Source organism: Leucoraja erinacea, chromosome 17 (assembly GCF_028641065.1).
Source record: "Leucoraja erinacea ecotype New England chromosome 17, Leri_hhj_1, whole genome shotgun sequence".
Lineage (NCBI taxonomy): Eukaryota > Metazoa > Chordata > Chondrichthyes > Rajiformes > Rajidae > Leucoraja > Leucoraja erinaceus.
This window is the reverse complement of record NC_073393.1, coordinates 27,217,827-27,244,027: the sequence shown is the minus strand read 5'-3', so window position 1 is coordinate 27,244,027 and position 26,201 is coordinate 27,217,827. Positions and strand designations below refer to the sequence as shown.

Below are 26,201 nucleotides of genomic sequence, written 5' to 3'. Positions count from 1 at the left end.
AAACAGGTGGTGGGGGTGTTATGGCCTGGGCACGTATGTCTGCTGAAGGTACTGGCTCACTTATCATTTTTGAGGGAGTCCAGAACCAGGGGCCACAGTTTAAGAATAAGGGGTAGGCCATTTAGAACTGAGATGAGGAAAAACCTTTTTACCCAGAGTTGTGAATCTGTGGAATTCTCTGCCTCAGAAGGCAGTGGAGGCCAATTCTCTGGATGCTTTCAAGAGAGAGTTAGATAGAGCCTATAATGATAGCGGTGTCAGGGGACATGGTGAGAAGGCAGGAATGGAGTACTGAATGTGGATGATCAGCCATGATCACAGTGAATGGCGGAGCTGGCTCAAAGGGCCAAATGGCCTACTCCTGCACCTTTTGTCTATTGATACAACTGCTGCTGGTAACAGCATAATAAATCCTGAAGTGTATCAACACATCCCATCTGCTAATGTTTCTCAGTACGTTTTTATGTGGGGGTTAGTGGGGGGGGGGGGGAATAGTTTCCAGTCACTTACCTCGGTGGAGATGCGACTTTTCTCCTAGTCGCATTTTCGCCTCTCTCGCGGCTTAACAACCTGGATTCGTGCGACCTTTATCGGAGACGGCCCTGAGCTTCAACAGCGGGCTGGGCGGGGACTTCCATCGCGGAGCCAGAAGAAAGGCTCCGACCGCTGGCCTGCGGACTTTATCATGAAGCCGCTGTCTGCCAAACTTTCTAACCGCGGGCATGGAGCGGATTTTATCATCCCAGAGCCTGGGATCTCTTGCCGAAGATCACCAGAGAAGAGCTCCGGCCTGCCTGCGGCCTATAACATAGAGAAGCCGCGGTCTCCAGTAAGAAAATGGCCGATTCGGGCACTCCAAAAGGGTGTTCTGTCCGTCCCGACGTCGGAGCTTCGATCATCCTGACGAGAGGGCCTGTACAATCGGGCCGTCCGTAGCGGCGACTGCAAGGCTCCATACACGGGTGAACAAAAGGAGGAAGACTAACTGAACTTTATTGCCTTCCATCACAGTGATCACTGTGGTGGATGTTTATGTTAAGTTCTATCGTTCTTTTAATTGTGTTGTGCTCTTTTAATTGTATGGCTGCATGGCAACTCAAATATCACTGCACGTAACAATTAATGTGAATTGTGGTGTACAGAGGCAAATAAATAAATGATGGTTCTTTGTCCCAACATTATGGAGGGCACTGTATTACTGAAGTGAATGATCTGCAAAGATCACGGTGAATGGTGGAATGTGCCAAAAGAACAACGCCTGTTCCTCGTTTGTACATATCTATATTCACACACGTTCAATGGTGGGTCAATGCAAATTAAAGTTGATGGAAACAGAATGGTAAGGGAATTAGATACTCTGTACAAATCAGTTCATAGCTGCTGGCAGAAATGATTACAGAATCAAATTTTATAAAAAAAGAGTAACTATTAGAATCAAATCAAAAGTGTAGTAAAAAACAGAGCAGAGAAACTAACATTTGACAGGGGAAAGAAAAGCTGACACATCACACGTCATCAGAAACACTGCCTCAGCCATTCACAACTCGTTTTTATATGTTCTTTGAAGCAAAATGACTTGTACATTTGTATGTGTTTTTCTATCATTAACAGGTTGTGAGCTTATCTCAGTGGGGAATTTACAAATAGGAAGCAATATAGTAGCTATTTGATTCTCAAGGCAATTTGCAGTCAAGTATCAGAAAAATGCTTCAATATATTCTACAGCTTCAATAAAAGCCTGGTCTGATCGTTCCAAGTGAAATCTCAAAGGAAATACCGTATTATTATCATGAGCAAAGGGTATTACCATGATCAGCTTTAATTTGATTGCAATCGCTCTCATTTATTGAGCAAATAACGAGAACACATGGGGTACTGGTTATGAAAGTATCAACTAAGGTAGAAGAATTATACGTTAAGATGTGTGAATTTAGAATAATGTACCAAATAATATAGGATTTAAATCATATTAGATTACCATTGCATTTTAGAGTCTACATTTATGTATTACATTTAGAGTCTACAGTCTATGTATTATTCCTTACACCTGGACATCAGTTGTGTGTAAATAAAATGTAAGGAAACGCATGCATGATTAGGGATAATTTTTTGTTAACATTTAAGGATTGAGAAAAATTAATTTAAACTCACAAATTTAGTTTCGTTTACACAATTACTTGTCTGATATTTGAACAACTTTCCCACTAAATAAACTCTAATTCTTTGGCAGACAAACAGCTAGAGTAACTCAGTAGGCCAGGCAACATCTCTGGAGAGAAGGAATAGGTGATGTTTTGGGTCGAGACCTTCTTCAGTCACCTATTCCTCTTCTCGAGAGATGCTTCCTGACTTTTGTGTGTATGTATTGTGTGATTGCTGTATGATGTGTATTTTATATTCTGAGAGGAAGTCTCTGAGAATTAGTTTTATATTTCTGTGGTTTTACTTCATTGAAATAAAATGAATTTGAGCAAATAGGTTAAAGAAAACCAGAGGGGAAAAAAATGTGTAAAGTGGCCAGAAAAGGGAAAATCATGTGACTACACGTGTTGTCAATCACTGGAAAGGATTTAGTTGATTGGTTAATGCAAATAAGCTAAATGTGTGGTAAACCATAATGATTGGTTAATAGTTTGCCACTCCTTTTGTATCAAAATTGTCCAATACCTATATAATGTGTTACCTTTGTACCAAAGTAGTAGTTCTTTCAACCTGCCCCAGAATTTCTAGCAGAATTTCTCCAGCATTTTTGTTTACCTTCAATTTTTCCAGCATCTGCAGTTCTTTCTTAAACTTGTTCTCCAGGGATGTTACCCAACCTACTGAGTTACTCCAGCACCATTGAAACATTGTGTTTTTTTCCTACACGTAAACTAGCATCCGCAATTCCTTGTTTCTACCATTTTCCTCATCCTCTTTATGGAACCAGCTACAAATATAACAAAGATTGACATTAAAAACGAATGCAATATGTCCACAGATCCTTGCCTATCTCTTCAGCAAATATTTACTGAAATCACTGCAAATGATTCGATCAGCACATCATTCGATCAGCTGAGAAATTTGTTGGCTGCAACCTTCCCCCCATCGACGAACTGTACACTGCAAGGGCCCCGAGAGCGGGTAACATCAGCTCTGACCCCTCTCACCCTGGCCACAAACTCTTTGAAACACTTCCCTCTGGAAGGCAACTTCGGACTGTCAAAAGCCGCCACAGAGAGACATAAAAACAACTTTTTTTGCACCAGCAGTCGCTCTACTCAACAGCCAAGTCTGTAGCCTCCTTTTGCTCTGGTATTTTATTTCATTCACGTTTAAATTATGTTTTATTTTTAATTGTTTACTGTATATTGTGTTGTTACTTGCGAGCAAAGCACCAAGGCAAATTCCTTGTATGTATACATATTTGGCTAATAAAATGTAATCAATTCAGTTCAATTACTTCTGAGCATCTTCGAACACACCAATACAACCATTAATCTTCAGAAAATACATTCTGTGAATGGATTGACCCACACTGTTCTTATTCATCATATCCTCAATAAGAGTCAGTAATGCGATTCTCCATCTACATGTCTTCTTTACTATAATAATATTATTTAAAAAAAATTACTTCCAAGGATTGGTAATAGAATCAGAAAATGCAGGGAACACTCTGGTAGCAGCTGTGGGAAGACAAACAAAGTTAACTTTTCAAGTCGAAGACCCTTTGCCAGAACCTGCTCACTGAGCAACGAGATTGCCTGCAATTGGTTTAACCTACAGATGTAGCCAAAATAGCTCTGGCAACAACTTGTCCATCCAAACCTGCACTACTATGTCCAGTCACACAAGGCCCCTCTCTTAACATATTTTTATTTCATTAACTGTTAACTTTCAGCAGCAGACATGGAATCAACCTGCAAACTGTCCCTAATGTGTAGAATAGAACTAGGGCAAGGGTAATTGCTGGTTGGCACAGACTCAGTGGGCCAAAGGGTCCTTTTTCATGCTGTATTTCTAAAAAAATCAATTGGAACTTGGAACAAAAGTTTTTATCTACATATTAATCAAAGGGAAACACTGCAGTTATTATTTGGATTTCTGGCAAAAATCACCTTTTGGGTATCAAAATTCCCACACCGTGCATCCATGCAAAATTAGAACTAAGGTTCAGCCTTAATTTCTGAGGCAAGACGGATGTTGAAATTGAACACTAAAATAATAGTAAAGTGCAAGTGAGAGGAGGCCACTACATGAAGAAAAATATTTGGGCATGGCATGTCCTTCCCAGGTTATGAAAGCTTTGCTTGTAATCAGCCCGTACATAACATCAAGCATGTGGGAGACCAATGGAATGGATTTGCTAGGGGCCACGAGGCATCTTTTGCTGTGTCTAAATGTTTGAGTTAAACGCCGTGACTTAAGAACATAGAAACATAGAAATTAGGTGCAGGAGTAGGCCATTCGGCCCTTCGAGCCTGAACCGCCATTCAATATGATCATGGCTGATCATCCAACTCAGTATCCCGTACCTGCCTTCTCTCCATACCCCCTGATCCCCTTAGCCACAAGGATCACATCTAACTCCCTCTTAAATATAGCCAATGAACTGGCCTCAACTACCCTCTGTGGCAGAGAGTTCCAGAGATTCACCACTCTCTGTGTGAAAAAAAGTTCTTCTCATCTCGGTTTTAAGGATTTCCCCTTTATCCTTAAGCTGTGACCCCTTGTCCTGGACTTCCCCAACATCGGGAACAATCTTCCTGCATCTAGCCTGTCCAACCCCTTAAGAATTTTGTAAGTTTCTATAAGATCCCCTCTCAATCTTCTAAATTCTAGAGAGTATAAACCAAGTCTATCCAGTCTTTCTTCATAAGACAGTCCTGACATCCCAGGAATCAGTCTGGTGAACCGTCGCCGCACTCCCTCTATGGCAATAATGTCCTTCCTCAGATTTGGAGACCAAAACTGTACGCACAACTCGAGGTGTGGTCTCACCAAGACCCTGTACAACTGCAGTAGAACCTCTCTGCTCCTATACTCAAATCCTTTTGCTATGAAAGCTAACATACCATTCGCCTTCTTTACTGCCTGCTGCACCTGCATGCCTACCTTCAATGACTGGTGTACCATGACACCCAGGTCTCGCTGCATCTCCCCCTTTCCCAATCGGCCACCATTTAGATAATAGTCTGCTTTTCCTGTTTTTGCCACCAAAATGGATAACCTCACGTTTATCCACATTATACTGCATCTGCCAAACATTTGCGCACTCACCCAGCCTATCCAAGTCACCCTGCAGTCTCCTAGCATCCTCCTCACAGCTAACACTGCCCCCCAGCTTAGTGTCATCCGCAAACTTGGAGATATTGCCTTCAATTCCCTCATCCAGATCATTAATATATATTGTAAATAGCTGGGGTCCCAGTACTGAGCCTTGGGGTACCCCACTAGTCACTGCCTACCATTGTGAAAAGGACCCGTTTACTCCTACTCTTTGCTTCCTGTTTGCCAGCCAGTTCTCTATCCACATCAATACTGAACCCCCAATGCCTTGTGCTTTAAGTTTGTATACTAATCTCTTATGTGGGACCTTGTCGAAAGCCTTCTGGAAGTCCAGATACACCACATCCACTGGTTCTCCCCTATCCACGCTACTAGTTACATCCTCGAAAAATTCTATAAGATTCGTCAGACATGATTTACCTTTCGTAAATCCATGCTGACTTTGTCCAATGATTTCACCACTTTCCAAATGTGCTGCTATCCCATCTTTAATAACTGACTCTAGCAGTTTCCCCACTACCGATGTTAGACTAACTGGTCTGTAATTCCCCATTTTCTCTCTCCCTCCCTTCTTAAAAAGTGGGGTTACGTTTGCTACCCGCCAATCTTCAGGAACTACTCCAGAATCTAAAGAGTTTTGAAAGATTATTACTAATGCATCCACTATTTCTGGAGCTACTTCCTTAAGTACTCTGGGATGCAGCCTATCTGGCCCTGGGGATTTATCGGCCTTTAATCCATTCAATTTACTCAACACCACTTCCCGGCTAACCTGGATTTCACTCAATTCCTCCAACTCCTTTGACCCGTGGTCCCCTGCTATTTCCGGCAAATTATTTATGTCTTCCTTAGTGAAGACGGAACCAAAGTAGTTATTCAATTGGTCCGCCATATCCTTGTTCCCCATGATCAACTCACCTGTTTCTGACTGCAAGGGACCTACATTTGTTGCCCTTGGCTGGCCTATGCTTTTTTTTTTAATGTATTGCCCAGCAGCTATGTTTCTGATTTGTGAACTGTTCAGATTACGAACAATCGTGACCTGGGAATGACCTGTATTTTTCATCGTGGACAGACCCTTTAAACTATTTAACAAAAAAAAATGTAACTATGCCTCACAGCACGAGACCCAAGTTCGATCCTGACCTCGGGTGCTGTCTGTGTGGAGTTTGCATGTTCCCCTCTGTGGTCAGGTTTCCTCTGGGTGTTCCAGTTTCCTCCCCCATCCCAAAGATGTGCGGGTTTGTAGGTTAATTGGCCTCTGGTGTGAAGGGAGTGGAAATGAACTAGTGTGAATGGGCAATTGATGGTCATTGAGGGCTGAAGGACCCGTTTCCATGCTGTTTCTCAAAATTAAATGAAAATATTGCTACACATAACCTAGCTTTACAGTAAGTAACCACCTGGGCTTTTAACAGATGATTTGAGACTCATTCCAAGCATGTTAATTAATTTTAAAAAGGACCATTGCGTTGATGAGAAAGACCAGAGGAACATGAACTGGTTGCATTCTTGTTTGTTGTCAATAATAAGACAAAACGGCTGAGATGAAAATTCTGCACAAAGGCATTTCCCACTCCAACAAATTTCTAAACATAATTGAAAAGTTATGCGTTGATTTGTTACGTCTGTGCATTGCTTCGCATGCTACATTGTGAAGTATATGAAATTAAAGGACACTGGAATTAAAGGAATGCGTGTGTAGGTCTCTTGCTACTTGCTCACAGTGATTCCAACAGGACTATTTTGGTTCTTTTGGTAGATAATGGATGTTGTATTCAATCTGATGCTGAATTCAAACATGTATATGACAGGAAATGTGTTTACCATCAATGAGATTTTGAGTCACAATATCTTAATGCTTGTCTTTTATTGAAGCTATTAGGTAATTGGTTGAATACTGTAGACCTCTCACACACTTTCCATTAGGTTTAGCCTCTAGAGTGAAAGCCCTCAGACTAAACCATGTTATCAGAAATACAAGTTATTTTCACACTGCTGGTTTGTGACAGCGAAGGTTATGATTGAATCAATTAAAACTCTGGAAGGTGAAGTAGCCCATGTCCAAAAGGTTTATTTTGATCTGTGACAAAAACTGAGAAAGGTTCCAGTGATTCCTTTTAAGGTTTCAGGCCCAAAACGTGTGCTCCAAATGGTTAAATGAAACATTGCAAATTTAAGTTAATGTGCAAGATTCTTTACTCTCTCCATAAGGACCAAGTTTCCACACGTTTGATGCTCAGTTTAATATTTAACTACTCTGCATTCGAGAAAGATCAAGGAGTTCTGCAAAATCATTAAAGGAAATACCTGCTCAGTCCTGATCCTAGAAGTCTGGATGTTCCAGCATGACTTTAATAGAAAGGGCAAGAATTAGCTTATTTGATGTGTTTGCTAGTACCCACAACTCCTACAAATGTGGAGCATTTCTCCGATTCAAATCATCATCGACCACAGGGAGAAGTATTCATGTCTAGAGACTAATTAAAACCCTACACCATGATTTATCGTTACAAATTTGCTGAATTTCTATTTCTTGTTTTAACAGAACTATTTCCATATGAAAGTGCCAAAACACAAAGAATGAATACTTTAATTAGATAACAAATGTTTGTATAGTTATTAGTACCGATTTTGATTATCTTGTAACAAAGCAACCATTTGGTTTATGGATTTACACTGGGACCCAAAGATCAATTGTATCAGGCACATTCCTGCTCTCCTGAACACAGGCTCCTCAATTCCTCTTAAAAATTAACTTACAGCAGCCATCTGATGTAACTACATGTCTTTGGGCTTTGGGAAGGCTCACACAAACTCAGAGTCACAAGGCGAGGGTGCAAGCTCCAACACCATTCAGAAACAAACAACAGCAATATGGGTCATTCATGCCAACCATTTTAGACCCATTTTATATAGAGATGCATTCTCTTCACCGAGGTATATTGACATTGTATTAATCAATATAAAAATATGCTTAATATATATGGAGAAAGATTTATTCGCTCTTAGATGCCAACTCTATTTATTAAAGCTAACATGCTATTTGCCTTCCCAATTGTTTCCTTGCCATACACGTTTACTTCAGTGATTCAAATAATTATTTAAAATGGTGTGTATTTAAGAGTCCCTCATATTTTATATTAGGTGATGGTCAAAATAAAGAGCTATGGAAGAAACATCGGTAACAAGTAGACCTACAGACTGGAAATGAAGACAGTTTTACAATAACTCGCAAATGACAATTGAGTATTTTTTAAGGGAACAAACCTACATATTAAAGTGTGAAAATGCACACCACCAGATTCAAGGACAGTTTCTTCCCAGATGTTATCAGGCAACTGAATCATCCTACTACAACCAGAGAGCAGTGCTGAACTAGTATCTACCTAATTGATGACACTCGGACTCTCCTTGATCGGACTTTATTGGCTTTACCATGCACCACACGTTATTCCCTTATGTATTTATACACTGAAAATTGATCAATTGTAATCATGTATTGCCTCTCTGCTGATTGGTTAGCGTGCAACAAATGCTTTTCACTGCACCTCAGTAAACAAAACTAAACTCATGTCTCCAGGGGAAAAAAAGCACAGGGAGTGGATCGAGGTTGACAGCAATACGTACCAAGATGAGTTAAGTGGGCATGAACATGGCAGATGGAATACAGGGCTCGAAATCAGAGGTTGCCCGGGTGCCATTGACCACTCAAAGTGCAGCCGGGCAACCTAAATGCCGACTCATTTTGCCCAGCTTGGCAATCGAACGCTGGTTTATACCGATAGACACAAAAAACTGGAGTAACTCCGTGGGTCAGGCAGCATCTCTGGAGAATAGGAACGTGACGTTTCGTGTCGACGGCGGCTGTATTCCTCTAGTATCTTTGATTGTGGGGCAAAGATACTAGGTGCGTGGTGACGAATGGTCGGAGCAAATGACGGGCTTCGAACAGCAGCAACAGCAGCGGCCACGATAGCAGCTCCATCGCCTCCCCCTCCCGCACCCCGCCCAGCGGAAGGAACCTTCCTCTCCCTCCCTCCCTCCTCCCGGCCTCGGCGTGCGGGAGGGGTTGTGAATGCTCCGTTGGCGGATTGGCAAGCATGGCGGAGGCGGCAGCACTTTGGCGTTAGACAGAGACGGCCACGGCAGCGGGCCGATGTTGTCCGAGGACTCTCTCTCTCGTCTGCCCCCCCCCCCCTTCCCCCTCCAATCCTGGGACCCACCCCCTCCATCCCGCACTGATCCCCATTCCCTCCTCCTCTATTCAGTCCTCACTGACATCCCCTGTGCTCCCCTCCCCATCACCCCCCCCCCCCCCCAATCTAATCATCACTCTACCCACCTCGCATTGATTCTCCCCCCCCCCCCCCCCCCCCATATCCTACACTGGTCCCCCAATTAATCCTATACCGACCCCCCTTCCCATCCATCCTGCACTTCTCCTACCATTCATACTGCACTAATCCTCCCATTCATCCCGTACTGACCTACCCTCCATTTACCCTGCACCAAACCCCCCATCCATCCTGTATTGATCTCCCCATTCATCTTTTACTGACCCCCCCATTCATCCTGTACTGATCCCCTCATTCATCCTGTACTGATCCATTCCTTTCATGAACCCCCCATCCTCGTACTGATCCCCTCATTCATCCCGTATCCATCCCCCATTCATCCTATACTGACCCCCTCATTCATCCTGTAGTGATTTCCAATTTATCCTGCCTCCACAGTCCTCCACACCACCCCCCCCCCCCCAATTAATCCTGTACTGATCCCCCCCCATTCATCCTGTGTTGCCCCCCCCCCCCCCCCCCAATCCATCCTGTACTGATCCCCCCCCCAATGGGGGGGGGGGGGGGGGGGGGGAAACAGTTTGAAGAAGGGTCTCGACCCGAAACGTTACACATTTCCTTAGCTCCTTAGATGCTGCCTCACCCGCTGAATTTCTCCAGCATTTTTGTCTACCCCCATTCATCCTGTACTGACCCCCCCCTCCCCATCCTTCCCGTACTGATCCCCCCCATTCAACACCACTGACAACTCCCCTCACAATTTTACATACTCCAACCAACATGTACTAATTCACCTGCCTCAATCCATCCATTCCTCACCGATTGCCTTCTCAACCCCCCCCCCCAACCAACCACCATCCTATCCAAAGAAAAAGTTAAGCGAGAGCCCTGGAATATCTTGTGGCAAAGCAGTTCATACACTGGGGCAAAAACAGAAGAGCAGAGTACAGGGGCTCCCAGAGTTACACATGGCATGACATACGGAAATCCAACTTTTATGCAAATTCTTGCACAGACGTTAAAGCATTTTTCAAGATGGTAATAATATTGATGTTTAATAATGGCTGGATACAGAATGTATTGCATTATTTTAATTATGGGTAGTGTTAAGTTAAATTTTTGATGAAATGACATTTTTGCAATATATGGGTAACTATAAAACGGAGAGATGCTCCTGATGTACAGAGAGAAAAGTCAAAATCTGCTTACAAAAAGTTCTCTGGAAAGAACCTTGTAACCCAGGGACTGCCTTTATTTTCAAAATGATGACATGTTGGGAAATGTTGATATTCAGAAGGAACCAAGGTATCCTTATACATTAGTTATTTAAAGGTAAACTGCAAGTACAGCCAAGTAATTAGAAAACCAAACACGCTGGACTTTATTACAAGAGGATTCAGATACAGTGGTAAAGATTCCGCACTGCAATAATATTGTGACTTGGTGAAACTACAATCAAAGTACTGCAGGCAGATTTTGTTTCTGTACCTTTAAAGAATATACAGTAGTTGTTTTAGAGGAATGCAGTGAAGACTCACTGAACTGGTCCCTGGATTGAATACCGAGCGTACGAGGGGCAATTATGTGGACATAACTTGTACTCTCCAAAGTTTAAAAGAATGAGAGGTGATCTCATCACAACATACAAATTTCCTATATCATTCAACAGGCTGAGACCAGGGGTCACCCACTCAGTATGAAGGTCCGAGACGAGAAATTTATTGACTCACATGTGGCTCGTCTTTAGAATTCTCTACTCAAAGGACTGTAAATGATCAAGTTCATTCAAAATAGTTATCGATAGGTGTCTGGATATCAAGTTTATCGAGGGGATATTGCTGGTAAATGAAACCGAGATAAATTATCAGCTAGGTTCTTGATCGATGGGAGGGCAAGCATAAAGGGCCAGATGGCTTGCATTTGCTCTCAATTATGAGAATGATCAGGAACTCAAGGAGCTAATCAACTGCTTACTTGAACCACCATCACGCATTATAATGCTTTCCTTTGCTTCCAAATTCAAAAATGTGGATAAATAATACCAAAGCTTTATGATATTCAAAGATACAGAAAAATGCTGGAGAAACTCAGCGGGTGCAGCAGCATCTAGGAGCGAAGGAAATAGGCAATGCTTCGGGCCGAAACCCTTCTTCAGACATTTATGAAATTCAAGTTGCCACAAGTTTAGAACTTGCTTAAGCTCCAGAAAAGGATGAAAAATTACTCGGATTAAAGTTTGCTCTGACTAATTAAAAATAAAATGGTTCGCAATCATACTTGGAAAACTGGTTTAATTTACATTTATTGCTTCAAGGATGGGGTTCCCCAAGATGAATGTGTTTCGTCCATTGCCATCACTAGAGATTGGTTGGATCTATAAATCTGTTACCACATTAAGGCAATTGATTGCAGGATCCTAGAATACTCCAGGGTCTAAATTATGATCTTGGAGCGAAAAAGGCAAGTTATAAATATATTAACACAAAGATTGACATACCTTCAGAATTCACAACTATGGTACCAATCACACCTTTGTGAGACTGAATCCTTTTCAGAGTTTCTTCTACCTCGCTCTGCAAACAAGAGATATTCGATTAATCTAAGGCGGCATTTGGTGCAAGTCAAAAGCTCACATGACATTTCTTCCAAAATGCGAGCACTGAGGTAACAATAACGAAGAATTTGAGAACATGGGAACCCAAAGAATCATTTTATGTTCTAATTAATGCATTATTCTGGAATTACGGCAATGGAAAATTACAAAACGATCATGTAATTGTGTTGGGGATAATGATAACTCAAGTATGTTAGGAAGGAAGAAACATAAAAGAATGCCTCCGATAAAGTAAATTTGGATAGATGCACGAAACTGATGCGGGAAGGAAACATGGAGATTACCAATCAGCTCCCAAGTAATAGTAGTAACATAGGGCATTGTATAAATAAGGAAGTTAGAGATGCATATAACAGCTGCATTGCAATAATTATGGGAGACTTTAATCTACATTGAGCGCAAGCACATCAAATTAGCAGACAGTGTAGAAAACAAATCTCAGATCACATAGTAGGATGAAGTTGGGTTTTCCTTTTGGAATGCTGAAAGGATGCTTAATTCGTGTGTGTAAAATTATGAATCCTGAAGTACACAAAAAGGTTGGAAGAGATAGGGTGAATGCACAGATTATTTTACCCAGCGCAGGGGAATCAAGAACAAGATAGCAAAGGTTTAATGGCAACCTGTGGGGCAAGTTCCCCTTTCCCCTTCCCCCTCCCAGACACACTAGATGCAGGAAATATGTTTCCGATGTTGGGGGAGTGAGAACCAGGGGCCACAGTTTAAGAATAAGCAGTAGGCCATTTAGAACTGAGATGAGGAACAACTTTTTCACCCAGAGAGTTGTGAATTTGTGGAATTCTCTGCCTCAGAAGGCAGTGGAGGCCGATACACTGGATGCAATCAAAAGAGAGTTAGAGCTCTTAGGGCTAGCAGAAACAAGGGATATGGGGAGAAGGCAGGAATAGGGTATGTGGATGATCAGCCATGATCATGTTGAATGGCGGTGCTGGCTCGAATGGCCAAATGGCCTACCCATGCACCTATTTTCTATGTATCTATACTAAGCTAAGATGGCAGTGAGAGTTATAAGCATGGAAAGCAGTTGCATGGATAGGTTTTGAATGGGAAAGGACAAAGCAGATGTAACAATGTGTAAAAGTTATCCAATTTGACAGAAAACCAGAATATTTTAAAAAAAGAGTTGGAAAATGCTGTTCAGAGCAACATTGATATTCTTGTATTCGGATAACAGGAAGAAAACATATGGGCCTTATTCCGGAAAGTGAGAAATTAATGATGTTTTACTGCAATAATTTCAAGTGTAATGGCACCTGAAATACTCTACGAGTTAAAAGAGATTGCAATGACGGTTCATCAGACTGATTCTCGAGATACAAGGTTTGTCTAACAAGGAAAGAATGGGCAAATTAGGTTATATTGCCTCTTACGTTTAAAATATACATTTCCCAAAGATACAAATCCCTTATGAGGTTTGATAGGGTAGACAAAGGGAGGATTTCCACTTGGCCGCAGTCCAGAAACAGGGATTGCTATTGTGAGAAAAAAAAATCCTTCTGCCAGAGGAATCTGAGGAATTCTACACCCAAGAGATTTGCAGAGGCTCGGTTACTTGGAATAATCAATTTAGAAATGGATTGTCAGAATTAGGAAATCAAGGGTATAATATTAGAGAAGGTAAGTGGTGCCAAGGTAATACTTCCGGCGTGACATTATCTTGTCAACGAGATTCAATTAGCTGAAGGCCAACTCCTGCCTCTACTTATATATTTTTTTAAGTTATTGGATGTTAACTTTACAAAATGGTAATCAGATATTCTTTAAAATAAAAATCAGATGGGAGAGATAAATTAGATAGAAAAACAAGGGAGAAAGATAAATGCAGAATGAAGATGCACAAAGAAATGCAGGAGCAAGATTCAATGAGGAATTTGGAATGAGGCAGGAAAGTGCGAACGTCAGACACTGCTGCAAACGGACAGGAAAGCAGCATTTACACATTTGGAAAAGACCTAGATTGAAGTTTGGATGGAGTTCAGAGGTAAAAGGAATTAGCTCATGAAAACATAACATTTATATTTCGAAATACAGGTGCACAACCTTTTATCCGACAGCCTTGGGACCAGACACTTTTCGTAATTTGGAATTTGTCGGTCTTCGGAATGGAAATTTTTTAGTGTAGATTTTAATGGCTGGCTCAGTGGTAGAGTGCTCGGCTCATATCCGCAAGGTCGCGAGTTTGCGCCTTGATCCCGGCAGTTCCTCGGTCGCGAGTTTGAGTCTTCAGTGTAGTTTTTTTCTTGCAGAATAAATGTCTGTATGAAATGCAGTGTGTTGAATGAATTCCTGAATTTGTAAATGTGACCGCAGCATTGAATCACCTCCCGCACTCATGTCACCCTAGCGGGGCTACATGCCCTTAGGCGGCCTAAGGCGACATTTTCACACTCTTATATCCGTGTGCAGCAGAGGCGCCAAACGTGAGCTTTGGTGTGCAGACGACATCCTGGAAAAAATGTCTGGTTTCTTCCAGGTAGGCGATATACCCTCCCGCGCAATATACCCTCCACTTCTCTTTTTAGTTCCCCTTTCTTCCAGGACCGACCCGAGGTTCCGCTGTCACCTCTGCGGGCCACCCTCGGTGAACGCTCACTCAACTTTGTCTTGGGATTCCTACTCTCCCGCGCAATATACCCTCACCTTCTCTTTTATGAATGGGGATTTAGTTCCCCTTTCGTCGAGGACCGACTCCCGGAGGTTCCGCTGTCACCTCTGCGGGCCGCCCTCGGTGAACGTCCTGTCTCCCTGTCCCTGGGATAGCAGGGGGCGATCAAACAGCACAATACCCCCTTCCCCCTCCCCCCCATCCCCAACTCCAGAGGAATCCGCTCCCCGATGGGCCGCTACGGCGACGCGCTGCGCGACCTCAAGAACAAGACGCACCTTGCGCACCATCAGTTTCTGCCCCTCTGGAGTTGGAGCGGGGCTGGGCTGGAGTTGCTGATCTGGGATCTCCATGCTTGCAGTGGGCCTGGGGGTCGGTGTCCCGATGAGGGGGCACAGCTCGGGCTGTGGGCGAACTGCCACTTGTCGCCGTAGCGGCCCATCGGGGAGCAGCCCCTGGTGGTCCCGATGTCTCCCGCTAGTTTGCAGTTTTCCTCTGGAGTTGGAACGGGGCTGACCTGCTGCTGGCTGTGGGTCTCTGGGATCTCCGTGCTTGCAGTGGGCCTGGGGGTCGGTGTCCTGTTGGTCCTGACGTCTCCGGTGACTGGCACAGCTCGGGCTGTGAGCGAACTGCCACTTGTCGCCGTAGCGCCCACCGGGGAGCGGCTTCTGGTGGTCCTGATGTCTCCCGCTAGTTTGCAGTATTCCTCTGGAGTTGGAACGGGGCTGGGCTGCTGCTGGCTGTGGGTCTCTGGGATCTCCGTGCTTGCAGTGGGCCTGGGGGTCGGTGTTCCGTTGGTCCTGACGTCTCCGGTGACTGGCATTGCCGACGTGAAGACAGTGCAAAGCCCCTACGCCGGTGCAATGCACGGGGAGCTGGAGAGGGGAGGGAAGGGGTCACACACATGGCCGGGAAGCAGAGGGGTGTAGGTGGGGTGAAACTGAAGGGAGCGACAATCTGCAGCTCCCTGCCCGCTGAGTTAAAAAAAGTTCCCACACAAGACTCACGATACACTGTGTATCGTGAGTCTACCGTGGGAACTTTTTTAACTCAGCGGGCAGACAGCAGCATATTGTCAATTATTAACCCTCCCGCGCAATATACCCTCACCTTCTCTTTTATGGATGGGGATTTAGTTCCCCTTTCTTCGAGGACCGACCGGAGGTTCCTCTGTCACCTCTGCGGGCCGCCCTCGGTGAACGTTTTCAAGGACCTTTTTTCAAGGACTGAAAAAATGTCGCTATTCGGAGGTTTTCGTTATTTGGATCTTCGAATAAAAGGTTGTGCACCTGTATATGATTATTTCAAATCTTGGGTTCTCTATCAGAGGAAGATAGCAAAACAGATTAATGGCCAATTTATTGTGGATTGCCATATTTTAAAGTACTCAGAAATTGCCCTAGCAAGATCCAAGAAAGCAAGCTTTTCTCCCAGTGAAGTGGAAAATAGTAGGGACAGGAAGACCATTGAAATAAATCAACTATTTTATCCAAGGAAAGAAAATAGTAATTTTCACAATATAACGGCAAATAATCTAAGTATTATTTAAAACAAGACCAAACTTTTCTACATATTGTAAATGCATAGCCTAAATTCTGAAGACATTGACTCCATTCATCCTCTGGTACTATCAGGATTGGAACCAATAGCGACAAAACACTGACATGCTCTGCCATATTAAGTTAGCAACTCGTTACATTTTGAGACCTGCTAGTGCGACACAAAGAGATACAAGTATACTATGCATCGGATGTTTAAAGTAGTCAGCCAAACAATCACTTCAGCTCACATAACTCGGAAATTGGAGCACGAAAAAAGAATGAGATGCATGGCTATATCCAGTCGTTTTGGCAATTGCTTGCGACAGGCATTACATGAGTTTTCATTTCTAATCTCCTCTAATATTTCAGTCACATTAATAGGGTGGACCATTTAACCTCACCAATCTCACCCCTGGGTCAAAATGAACCATTGCTTGTCAAGAGTAAAAGCAGTGTGCACCCTAACAGTTGGTTATCAACAGAGATGTAATGCTGAAGCTTCATAATGCACTAGTAAAGAGTGTTTTATTGAACACAGACACACTGGGATCGCACCGCTGGCCAACGTTTCCCATCTCTTCCCCTGTGGGGTTTCAGCAAAGACGAGACAGACAGAGACAGACAGAGACAGACAGACGCACGGATCCCACCCCTGGCCACATTTTCCCATCTCTTCCCCTGTCGGCTTTCAGCAAAGACCACTCCCTCCGTAACTCCCTGGTCAATTCCCTCCTTGACTCCATTCAAGTTTCCAAGCAGTCTTTCCAGGTGCGGCCGAGGTTCACTTGCACCTCCTCCAACCTCATCTACTGCATCCGCTGCTCTCCATCGGCGAGACCAAGCGTAGGCTTGGCCATCGCATCGCCCAACAACTCTGCTTGGTCACAATAACCAACCTGATCTCCCGGTGGCTCAGCACTTCAACTCCCCCTCCCATTCCGAATCTGACCTTTCTGTCCTGGGCCTCCTCCATGGCCAAAGTGAGGCCCACCCTAAATTGGAGAAGAAGCACCCCATATTTCACTTGGGCAGTTTACACCCCAGCAGTATGAACATTGACCTCAAATTTCAGGTAGTCCCTGCTTTCTCCCTCTTCCCAGCTCTCCCTCAGCCCACTGTCTCCGCATCTTCCTTTCTTCTTCCTGCCCCACCCGCCCTCACATCAGTCTGAAGAAGGGTCTCGACCCAAAACGTCACCAATTTCCTTCGCTCCATAGATGCTGCCTCACTTGCTGAGTTTCTCCAGCATTTATGTCTACCCATTCACACAAGTTCTGTTATCCCACTTTCCTCACCCACTCCCTACACATCAGGGGCAATTTTACAGAGACAAGTTAACAGACAAAGCCAATGCGACTTTGGGATGTGAGAGGAAACCCACATGCTTGCAGGGAGAATGTGCAAATTCAACACAGACAGTACACGAGGACAGGATCGAACACAAATCTCTGGCATGCGAGGCAGCAAGTCCACCAGCTGTGCCACTATATTTTATTTTCCAACACACAAAAAATTATATGTTGATAACTTTGGTTACTAAAAAAAGAATCTATCCATTTTCAGTTTTAAATTTCTAAGTGATGCTATGTCCCCCTTTACAGCCACTGTATGTTTTACTTCAGTTCAAGACCATGGGGCAGTACATTGGCCATAAAGTTGCTGCCTAAAATTGCCAGAGACCCGGAATTGATCCTGAATATGGGTGCTGTCTGTATGGAGTTTGCTCCTTTTTCCTTTGATCGCATGGGTTTTCTCCTCTTGTTTTCTTCCACATTCCAAAGGTGTGCAGGAACCTTTTTCAGACCCTTTTTATATAGGTTCATATATAAATATACACTGTTTTGTTTTCTCATTTATAACATTGTTTACAGAGTACTATGTTTACATATTCCGTTGTCCTGCTGCAAGTAAGAATTTTATTGTTCCAACTGGGACGTGAGAGAATAAAACACTCTTGACTTACGTCGCTAATGTGTGGGATAGAACTAGTGTACAGGTGATCGGTGGTCAGCGTGGACTCGGTGGGCTGAAGAACCTGTTTCCATGCTGTATCTTTAAATTAAACTAAAAACACTAAAACCAGAGGAAATCTAAAGAAGGGTCTCTACCCAAAACGTCACCCAATTTCTTCTATCCGGAGATGCTGGCTGGTCCATGGAGTTCCCCCGCACAATTAAAGCATCTTCACCCTACCAAAGGTACCTAACCAGACACAACTAAATTTAAGGTAGCTCTTATTTCCTAAGAACCCTTTTTTGTTTAAGTCCAAGTCAAGAGCCAAGAGAGTTTTATTGCCATGTGTCCCAGATACGACAATGAAATTCTTGCTTGCTGCAGCACAACAAAATATGTAAACATAATACAGAACAGGAGATAAAAAGTTCAGTGTGTCTATATTACATAGATATACACAATAAATAAACTGATAAAGTGCAATAGGCTGTTATTTTTCAGAATTTGATGGTGGTGGATCCTCTCCTGATTAAATTCCATTTGGAATATTTTTGGAGGACCAGAAAACCAAGAAGCAAGAGTTATTTCAGGGAGTTACTCCAGCTCCAGGGAGTGCTTCTGCGTTGGTTTTTAGCGGTCGCGGCGAGGTGGTGACCGGACAGCAATGGCAGCCAGATCTCCCACAATGCAAAGGGAGGGAGAAAGTGGCCGACGCCGACCAGTTGCCATGACAGTGCACGTGTGCAGGGCGGTACATGCGTACAACCACGGCCGATGATGTGCTGGCCGTGGTTGTGCGCATGTGCAGGGGAGGGTGTCCAGGCCGCGTCAGTGCGCAAGTGTAAGGCGGCCGGCCGTGCCAGCAAATGAGCGGTCGGAGAGCTGAGACCCGAGACCCGGACACGGATAGAGATGGCGGGCGGAGACGGAGCGAGAGATAGAGAGGTGGGGCTGGTCAGAATTAAACGATAGATGTCCCGGTTGCTTGCCAAGCCGGGCATAATGGCATGCCATTTAGGTTGCCCGGGGCACTTTAGGTCGCCATTGGCACCCGGGATACCACTAATTTCGAGCCCTGCAGACGGATGTCTGCCTGGGGTGGGATGTAGACTGCGGTCAGGATGATGGAGGTGAATTCCCTCGGTAGGTAGAAGAGGCAGCATTTCACCACCAGATGTTCCAGGTGCGTAGAGCAAGAGTTAGACAGAACTGCCACTTCTGAGCACCACAAAGAGTTGACCATGAGGCAGACGCCGTCTCCTCTCCCTTTCCCAGATGCCTGCGTATGGTCCATGCGATGGATGGAGAGACCTTCAGGCTGGACAGCTGAGTCTGGGAAGCTGGGGATGAGCCATGTCTCTGTGAAACAGAACACAGAGCATTCCCTCAGCTCCCTTTGGCCTTAAGTCCTCCACTTTATTTTCTGGTACGTTGGCTAATAGGATGGTGGGCTGAGTGGGTCGTAGTCCCCTCCGCTTCAGTCTGACTTGTAGTCCTGCCCCTCAGCCAGGTTTCCGGACACCATGGAGGTCTCCCCGGCGTTTCCAGGAACTGTACTTACTGTTACCTGAGAACCTGCGCCAGGTCGGGCGTTCCCCAGTGATCGGGGATTCCCTTACAGGTCCAGTCCGTTGCTGCCGGGAGATGCTGTCAATTGGCCACGTTTCCGAAAACCATGGCGGTCTCCCCGGTGTTTCCAGGTATAGTACCTGCGATGCTCCGTCAAGTCGGGGATTCCCTTACAATCAGCTTCTACGGTATTGCTTTGCACTCCTAGATCCCCCTGCACTACAACATCCCATAGAGGTCTACCATTCACTGTGTAGGTCCTGCCCTTGGTAGATGTCCCAAAATACAACACCTCACACTTCTCTGTATTAAATTCTGAAACCATTCCTCAGCCCACCTGGCCAATTAATCCAGATCCTGCTGCAATCTTTCACAACCACTTTCACTATCTGCAAAACCACCCAAGTTTTGAGCTTTTAAGTTTTGTTTTAATTCCTCTTTGCATCATTTCCATGACCTAACAAGGAGCTGGATGGCTGTTGTTCATCTACTACAGCTCAGTATTCAACACGATAATTCTTTCCAACTCTCGTTCGGGGGCGTGGGGAAGGAAGACAAGGGGATTATACAAAAGTGTGCTTTCATGCTCAGAACACTTAGTGAAACGATGGTTTGTGACAAAAGTTTATAGTTATATTTGCCATGAATAAACAGTCACCTTATCAATAACACAATACTTGCCAAAATGTAAAGAGAAAGAGGGAACCAGCCCAAGAAGTAAAATGGTAATCTGCCTGCAGAGTCAGAGGATATAGACAAGGTATGATATGATTTATTTTTCCAGCCCTATTCACTATACAGAACAAATGGAATTTGCAAAGGAATATCTCAGTGGGACTAAAAGTGAACAAACACTCAGAATCGGATGAGATGTGTCCGAGTTAGAAACTGGAGGCAAAGAAGATGGTTACTGGGGCTCTGACAGAAAATTTCAAATCTCCTCTGGCCACAGAAGAGGTTGACCGGAGAACAGCAAATGCAGAGACTTTATGAAAGAACAGCTAAAGAGATAAAACAGGTAATTTTATGCCAGAGAGTCTCACATCAGTGGTGGGGAAATTATTGGGGGGGGAAAAAAAACAGGGAGGGGATTAATGTGTACCTGACGAGGCATGGATTAATCCTCTCACTTGTTGTTTTTTAATGCCTAAATTGATTGAACTTTTCAAAGCAGGTAACCAAATATATTGATGCGGACAGGTAACTAAGTATATTGATGAAAACAAGATTCCACATGGAGAAAGCAAGAACTCCCTATATCAGAATGATGTGGAAATGTAATCTAAAACTGGCTTGGTAACGAGAGTAAAGATGATGGATGAGGGCTGTTTTTATTTCTGTTAGCCTGTAACTGGTGATGTGGCATAGGAATTGGTGCTAGCAAATTTGCTGCTAGTTATATGTATTAACAATTTGGAAGTGTAGTTAGTAAATTGACAGATAAAATGAAAATTGGAGCACCACTGGTAGTTCGGATGATAGTATTTGGTAAAAAATAATAATATTGATTAGTTTGTAAGATGGACAGAGCAATGGCAGATGGAATTAAGCCCAGAAAAGGTTGGGGCAATGCAGCTTGGAAAGGTAAATACGGCTTGGCAATGCACAATAAATTATACATCTAAGGAAGTGAGGAATAACTGAGGAAGAACAGGACCTTGATGTCCGTGTCCCAAGATCCCTGAAGGTAGCAGCACAGGTAGATAAGATGGTTGAGAAAGCATAAATGAGATGTGTTTAATAGCCATGGCATGGAATAAAACAACAGAGGTTATGATACAACTATATAAAACATTATTTAGGCTGCAACTGGGTTTGTTTACCAAGAGGCATGCCTAAATTCAATTTATGCTGAAAAATACCATTCATATGCTGAATATGATATATTACGATTGAATAATGCACTTTCTTTCAAGTTACAAAAATCAAACATTAATATGGAGATTTCATAGAAACATAGAAAATACGTCATTCGGCCCTTCAAGCCAGCACCACCATTCATTGTGATCATGGCTGATCGTCCCCAATATAAAAACATAGAAACTAGGTGCCATTCTCTTCTTATATACATAAGCACATTTAACAACCTAATTCTTTATTTGTCATTTTCAATTTTGACAGGATTACTCAGTATAGCAATTACAATCCACGTTTTTGTGGGGTGTAAAAAGGATCTTTATCAATATGCTTCAGTAATCTCACACTACTTCCATGAGCAGTAAAGGGCCAACAATGACCAACACTTAAACCATTTATTATTCACCTCTTTGTTTTGCCTCCAGAGATAAAACTGGAAGCCAAAATCCACAATAAGACTGGTTTATGGTATTAGACAGTTTAAAATCAAACATTGCCAATAACTCAAATCCATTAGAAAAAAACTACAATCTTCACAATAATACTACTTGAAAATAAACTATTCCCCAATCCATTGTTTCAATTTGTCTTTGCAAACAAAAAAGAGGCCAGAGCATTTCCAGAAGCCCAGAGATATTCATTACGACTGTAATTAGCAATGACAATTTTAATTTACCAATCAACAAAAAAAATCGATTAAAAAAAGGTTCCTAGAAAACCAGGAAGCAAGAAAGCTATTAAAATAGTTAATTATTGTAAAATACTGGATGGCTGATTGGAGGACAACCCATCAATAATCAATCAACCACTCAGAGCAAGAATTAAACAGTAATAATAAAGATGAAATGTAGGCCGAATTATCTTTCACCAGAACCAGCCATTGCTAAAATTAACATGCCTCACAGAGAGATAAAAATTGAACAATAAAAATCCAAAATATCGTTACAATAAAACCCCAACATTGAAGAGAGATGGACGCTGTGAACTTACAGATCAGGTTGCAGATGCGTTTCAAATAATTTTGAAACCCTTTATTTAAAAAAAAAGCCATTTACAGAGTACTCAGTTCCACTGCTGACCATTCCACAGCAGACCGTGCCATACAACAGCATAAACACCTCCCAGCTAATTTCCCGCACGATACAAAAGTAAGTAGTATCGTTAATAGAGATTGAATTTGGTGTTTTACCATCTTCTCCCCCCGAAATCCAGCAGCGAACAGCGACACAAACACTCGAGAAGGTCCACTGGTTGCTAGGCGGAACCGGAAGTGACTCTTGACCCGGATGCGCTCACTGTAGGACGCCTTCGGCACAAATATGATCTACTTATGGTTGTAACTTGGAATTGGGATTATGCACCCTTAAGACTTCAGTGGTTTTGTCCGAAAGGTTCACCAAACCATCAGAGGATTCTTCTTCCTCCAATAATAAGAACTATATTGATCGCTATATTAATAATTATTAACAAGAATAATTGTTATTAACAATAAGAATAATTGTTAAATATTATTGACAAGAATAATTATTGGTAATTATTAATGGTGATTCATATATTAATCAAATAAACAGGATAATCAGAATGAAAAACAAAGGGACAAGCATAAGTGTGCACTATCGAGACACGCAGATGTTGAAATCTGTAGTTAACAAATCTGTAAATTCTGCTGCAAGGTGAAGTGGGTTGAGCATAAAAGGGCAGCTGGATGGATTGTTTGGGACAGTCTCACTGTTCACCTGATTGACACCCGGTGCTCAGTGTCTTTCCAGTGGCTATTTGTGCCAGCAACTATGAAGAATAATAGGATGAGTTAGAGATTTTCCTTATTAATACAGTAGGCTGAAGGGCTGCTTAATTCAGCTGTATAAAAATATGAATCCTGAGGTACTATATGTGGAAACATTGGAATACACAGGGTGAATTATCAGAGTCTTTTACCCAGAGTATGAGAATCAAGAACCAGAGGAGATATGTTTAAAGTAAGAGGGGAAATATTCAATAAGAATCTGAGGAGTAACTTTTTCACTCAGAGGGTGATGGGTATTTGGAACGATCTGCCAGAGGAGGTAATTTAGATAGATACTATAACAACATTCCATAGATACATGGACAGGTACGTGGATAGGAAAAGTCAAGTCAAGTTTATTTGTCACATACACATACGAGATGTCCAGTGAAATGAAAGTGGCAATGCTCGCGGACTTTTGTGCAAAAAGACAAACAACCAAACAAACTATAAACACAATCATAACACACATATTCTTTTACATAATAAATAATGGAAGGAAAAACGTTCAGTAGAGTAGAGGGATTGGAGGGATATAAGCCATACACGGGCAAATAGAACTAGTTTAGATAGGGCATCATGGATGAGTTGGGCCGAAGTGTCTGGATCTGCGTGCTATATGACTGACCAGTTTCTTGTAGCAGAAGTGTCAAATTGACAGAACGAGTATAGCGGAAAAGGGGGCATGTTTTTTCTCATAATGTGGTTGGGATTCACTGCATGAATGCTCATCAGAATTTAAAAGTACATAGATGTGTACTTGAAAAGCTAAGACCTGCAGATCTATGGACATAGTGAAAGGTGTATTTATGGTCCACAAGGGAGAATGTCATTGAACGATGGAAACAACACCATAGAAAGTTGTATGATCCTTGCGGATTTGTTAATGTTGATGCTGGTGCTCTCTTCTGATTGATTCATTTATATTCCAAGTTTACAAATTGTTTTCAAAATACAATTTAGATAATTTTGTTTCTGAGTCAGTGGACACCTGAGGTGTAGCATTCATAGTATTATCAGATTTTAGTTGAAAAAATCTCCATTCCTCCATGGTTGCTCCGATGGGAATCTACAATTTCCATTCCTCTTCTCTGTTCAGTCACTGGTGAAGAACATCTTTTGCTATTTATGCATAATAAAGCCTTAAGTTTTATTTGCCTGTTTATTGCTTGCTATTCCGCCTAGGTTTAGGAACAGCTTCTTCCCCGCAACCATGAAACTCTTGAACATGACAAACACCAACTAAACTATGAACTAAGAACTGCCTTGGTTGTACCAGGGACTTACGGCTTTTGTTTACACTAATATTGTTTTTTAAATGTATTGAACTTTCTTTTGTTTTTTGTGTTATGCATGCATTGTGTTTCTCGGCCTGTTTTGCTGCTGTAAGATTATCATTGTTTTGCTTTCGGTACAATTGACAATTAAAACACTCTTGACTGTTCCCTTTCACCACGTTGTTCCTGCTGCTCATAGTTCTTCAGAAAAGCCCTGAATCTCATCCAAAAGGCTGCCTCTTATTCCACCCCACACTGTCGTACTTGCCCCTTGCAACCATTCTTGTCTATTGCCTGGTTGTGCAGTTTAAAAATTATTATTAATGTGCTGAAAGCTCATATTATCTTCCAGTTATTCTGTTCCCCGTCTGTATTTCCTGATCCTCTGAAAGAGAATGCACACATTCATCCCTTGTTATCCCCTTATCAGTAGCTGTGCATTAAACTGTTTCAATCCCACTTTACAGAATTCCTTCATTGAACTCAGGTTTTGTTCCAAGGCACAAAACCTGAATGGTCATATCTTTTAACCAATAAATGCGAGAAAGCAATTTTTACTAAGAGTAGTTAAACTTGGAATTCATTGCTTGCAGGGATGTGGAGACAGAATCATTCTGTTTTCCTGAATGGAATTGGATGTGCTTAAGTGAGAGTGATTTACAGGGCTATTGGGAAAGAGAAAAATTGGACTTGATGATCTTTGTTTGGAAATGACAAAGATTTGAATGACCTTCTCTGCATGAACAGTATGATTTTATAAGCTGTGTGGATATTATTAGAAGAATGGCATTGAGGAAGAGCATATAGGGTGATTTCACCAAAGGTCAAATGAGCGTAGATCCCCCCTCACGTGACCGAAAAATTTAACTGGAGGACATATGTCACTCCGGTACATGTTAGTGAATGGGGAAACACGCACTTTCACACCAGTTAAAAACATGGAAAATGGCCGATATTTGAGCTGAAAATTTCTGTGCTAGTCGGGGTGACCGTGAAGCACAGCGACCTAAATTTTCAGGCAAAAAAAAGATAGAAAGTAAGGTAATTACAAGAGGGAACTGAAGGTGGAAAAACAGCGGAAGTGCTTCGCAGACATTTGCCGTGGAGATTTAAAGGACCAAAATATCGGGAATTGTCGCGTTTGCTCGCTGAATTTCATCAAAAGTTAGGCATTATTGACTTACTTTTAATGAAATGCAGCGAGCAAACGCGATAATTCCCGATATTTTGGACCTTTAAATTTCCACGGCAAATGTCCGCTGTTCACTTCCACTGGATTGGCACCTTCAGCTCCCTCTTTAATTTACCTTAGTTTCTATCTTTTTTTTGGACTGTAAATCTAGGTAGCTGTGCCTCACGGTCACCCCGACTGGCACAGCAAATTGCAGCTCAAAAACTGGCCGTTTTCGATG

At 42.7% G+C, this 26,201-nt stretch overlaps 1 protein-coding gene across 1 annotated transcript in view; it reads right to left on the bottom strand.

Moving 5' to 3' along the window:
- LOC129705331 (dynein light chain roadblock-type 2) overlaps window positions 1-23,074 on the bottom strand; it is a 39,773-nt gene extending 16,699 nt beyond the window's left edge. The window contains exons 1-2 of the mRNA XM_055648853.1: window positions 22,916-23,074; window positions 12,064-12,139 (exon numbers count right to left, since the gene is read on the bottom strand). Of these exons, the coding sequence (XP_055504828.1) occupies window positions 12,064-12,139; window positions 22,916-22,918 (79 nt within the window). The 5' untranslated portion in view covers window positions 22,919-23,074. The remainder of the gene's footprint in view (window positions 1-12,063; window positions 12,140-22,915) is intronic.
- Window positions 23,075-26,201: the final 3,127 nt, after the last annotated feature.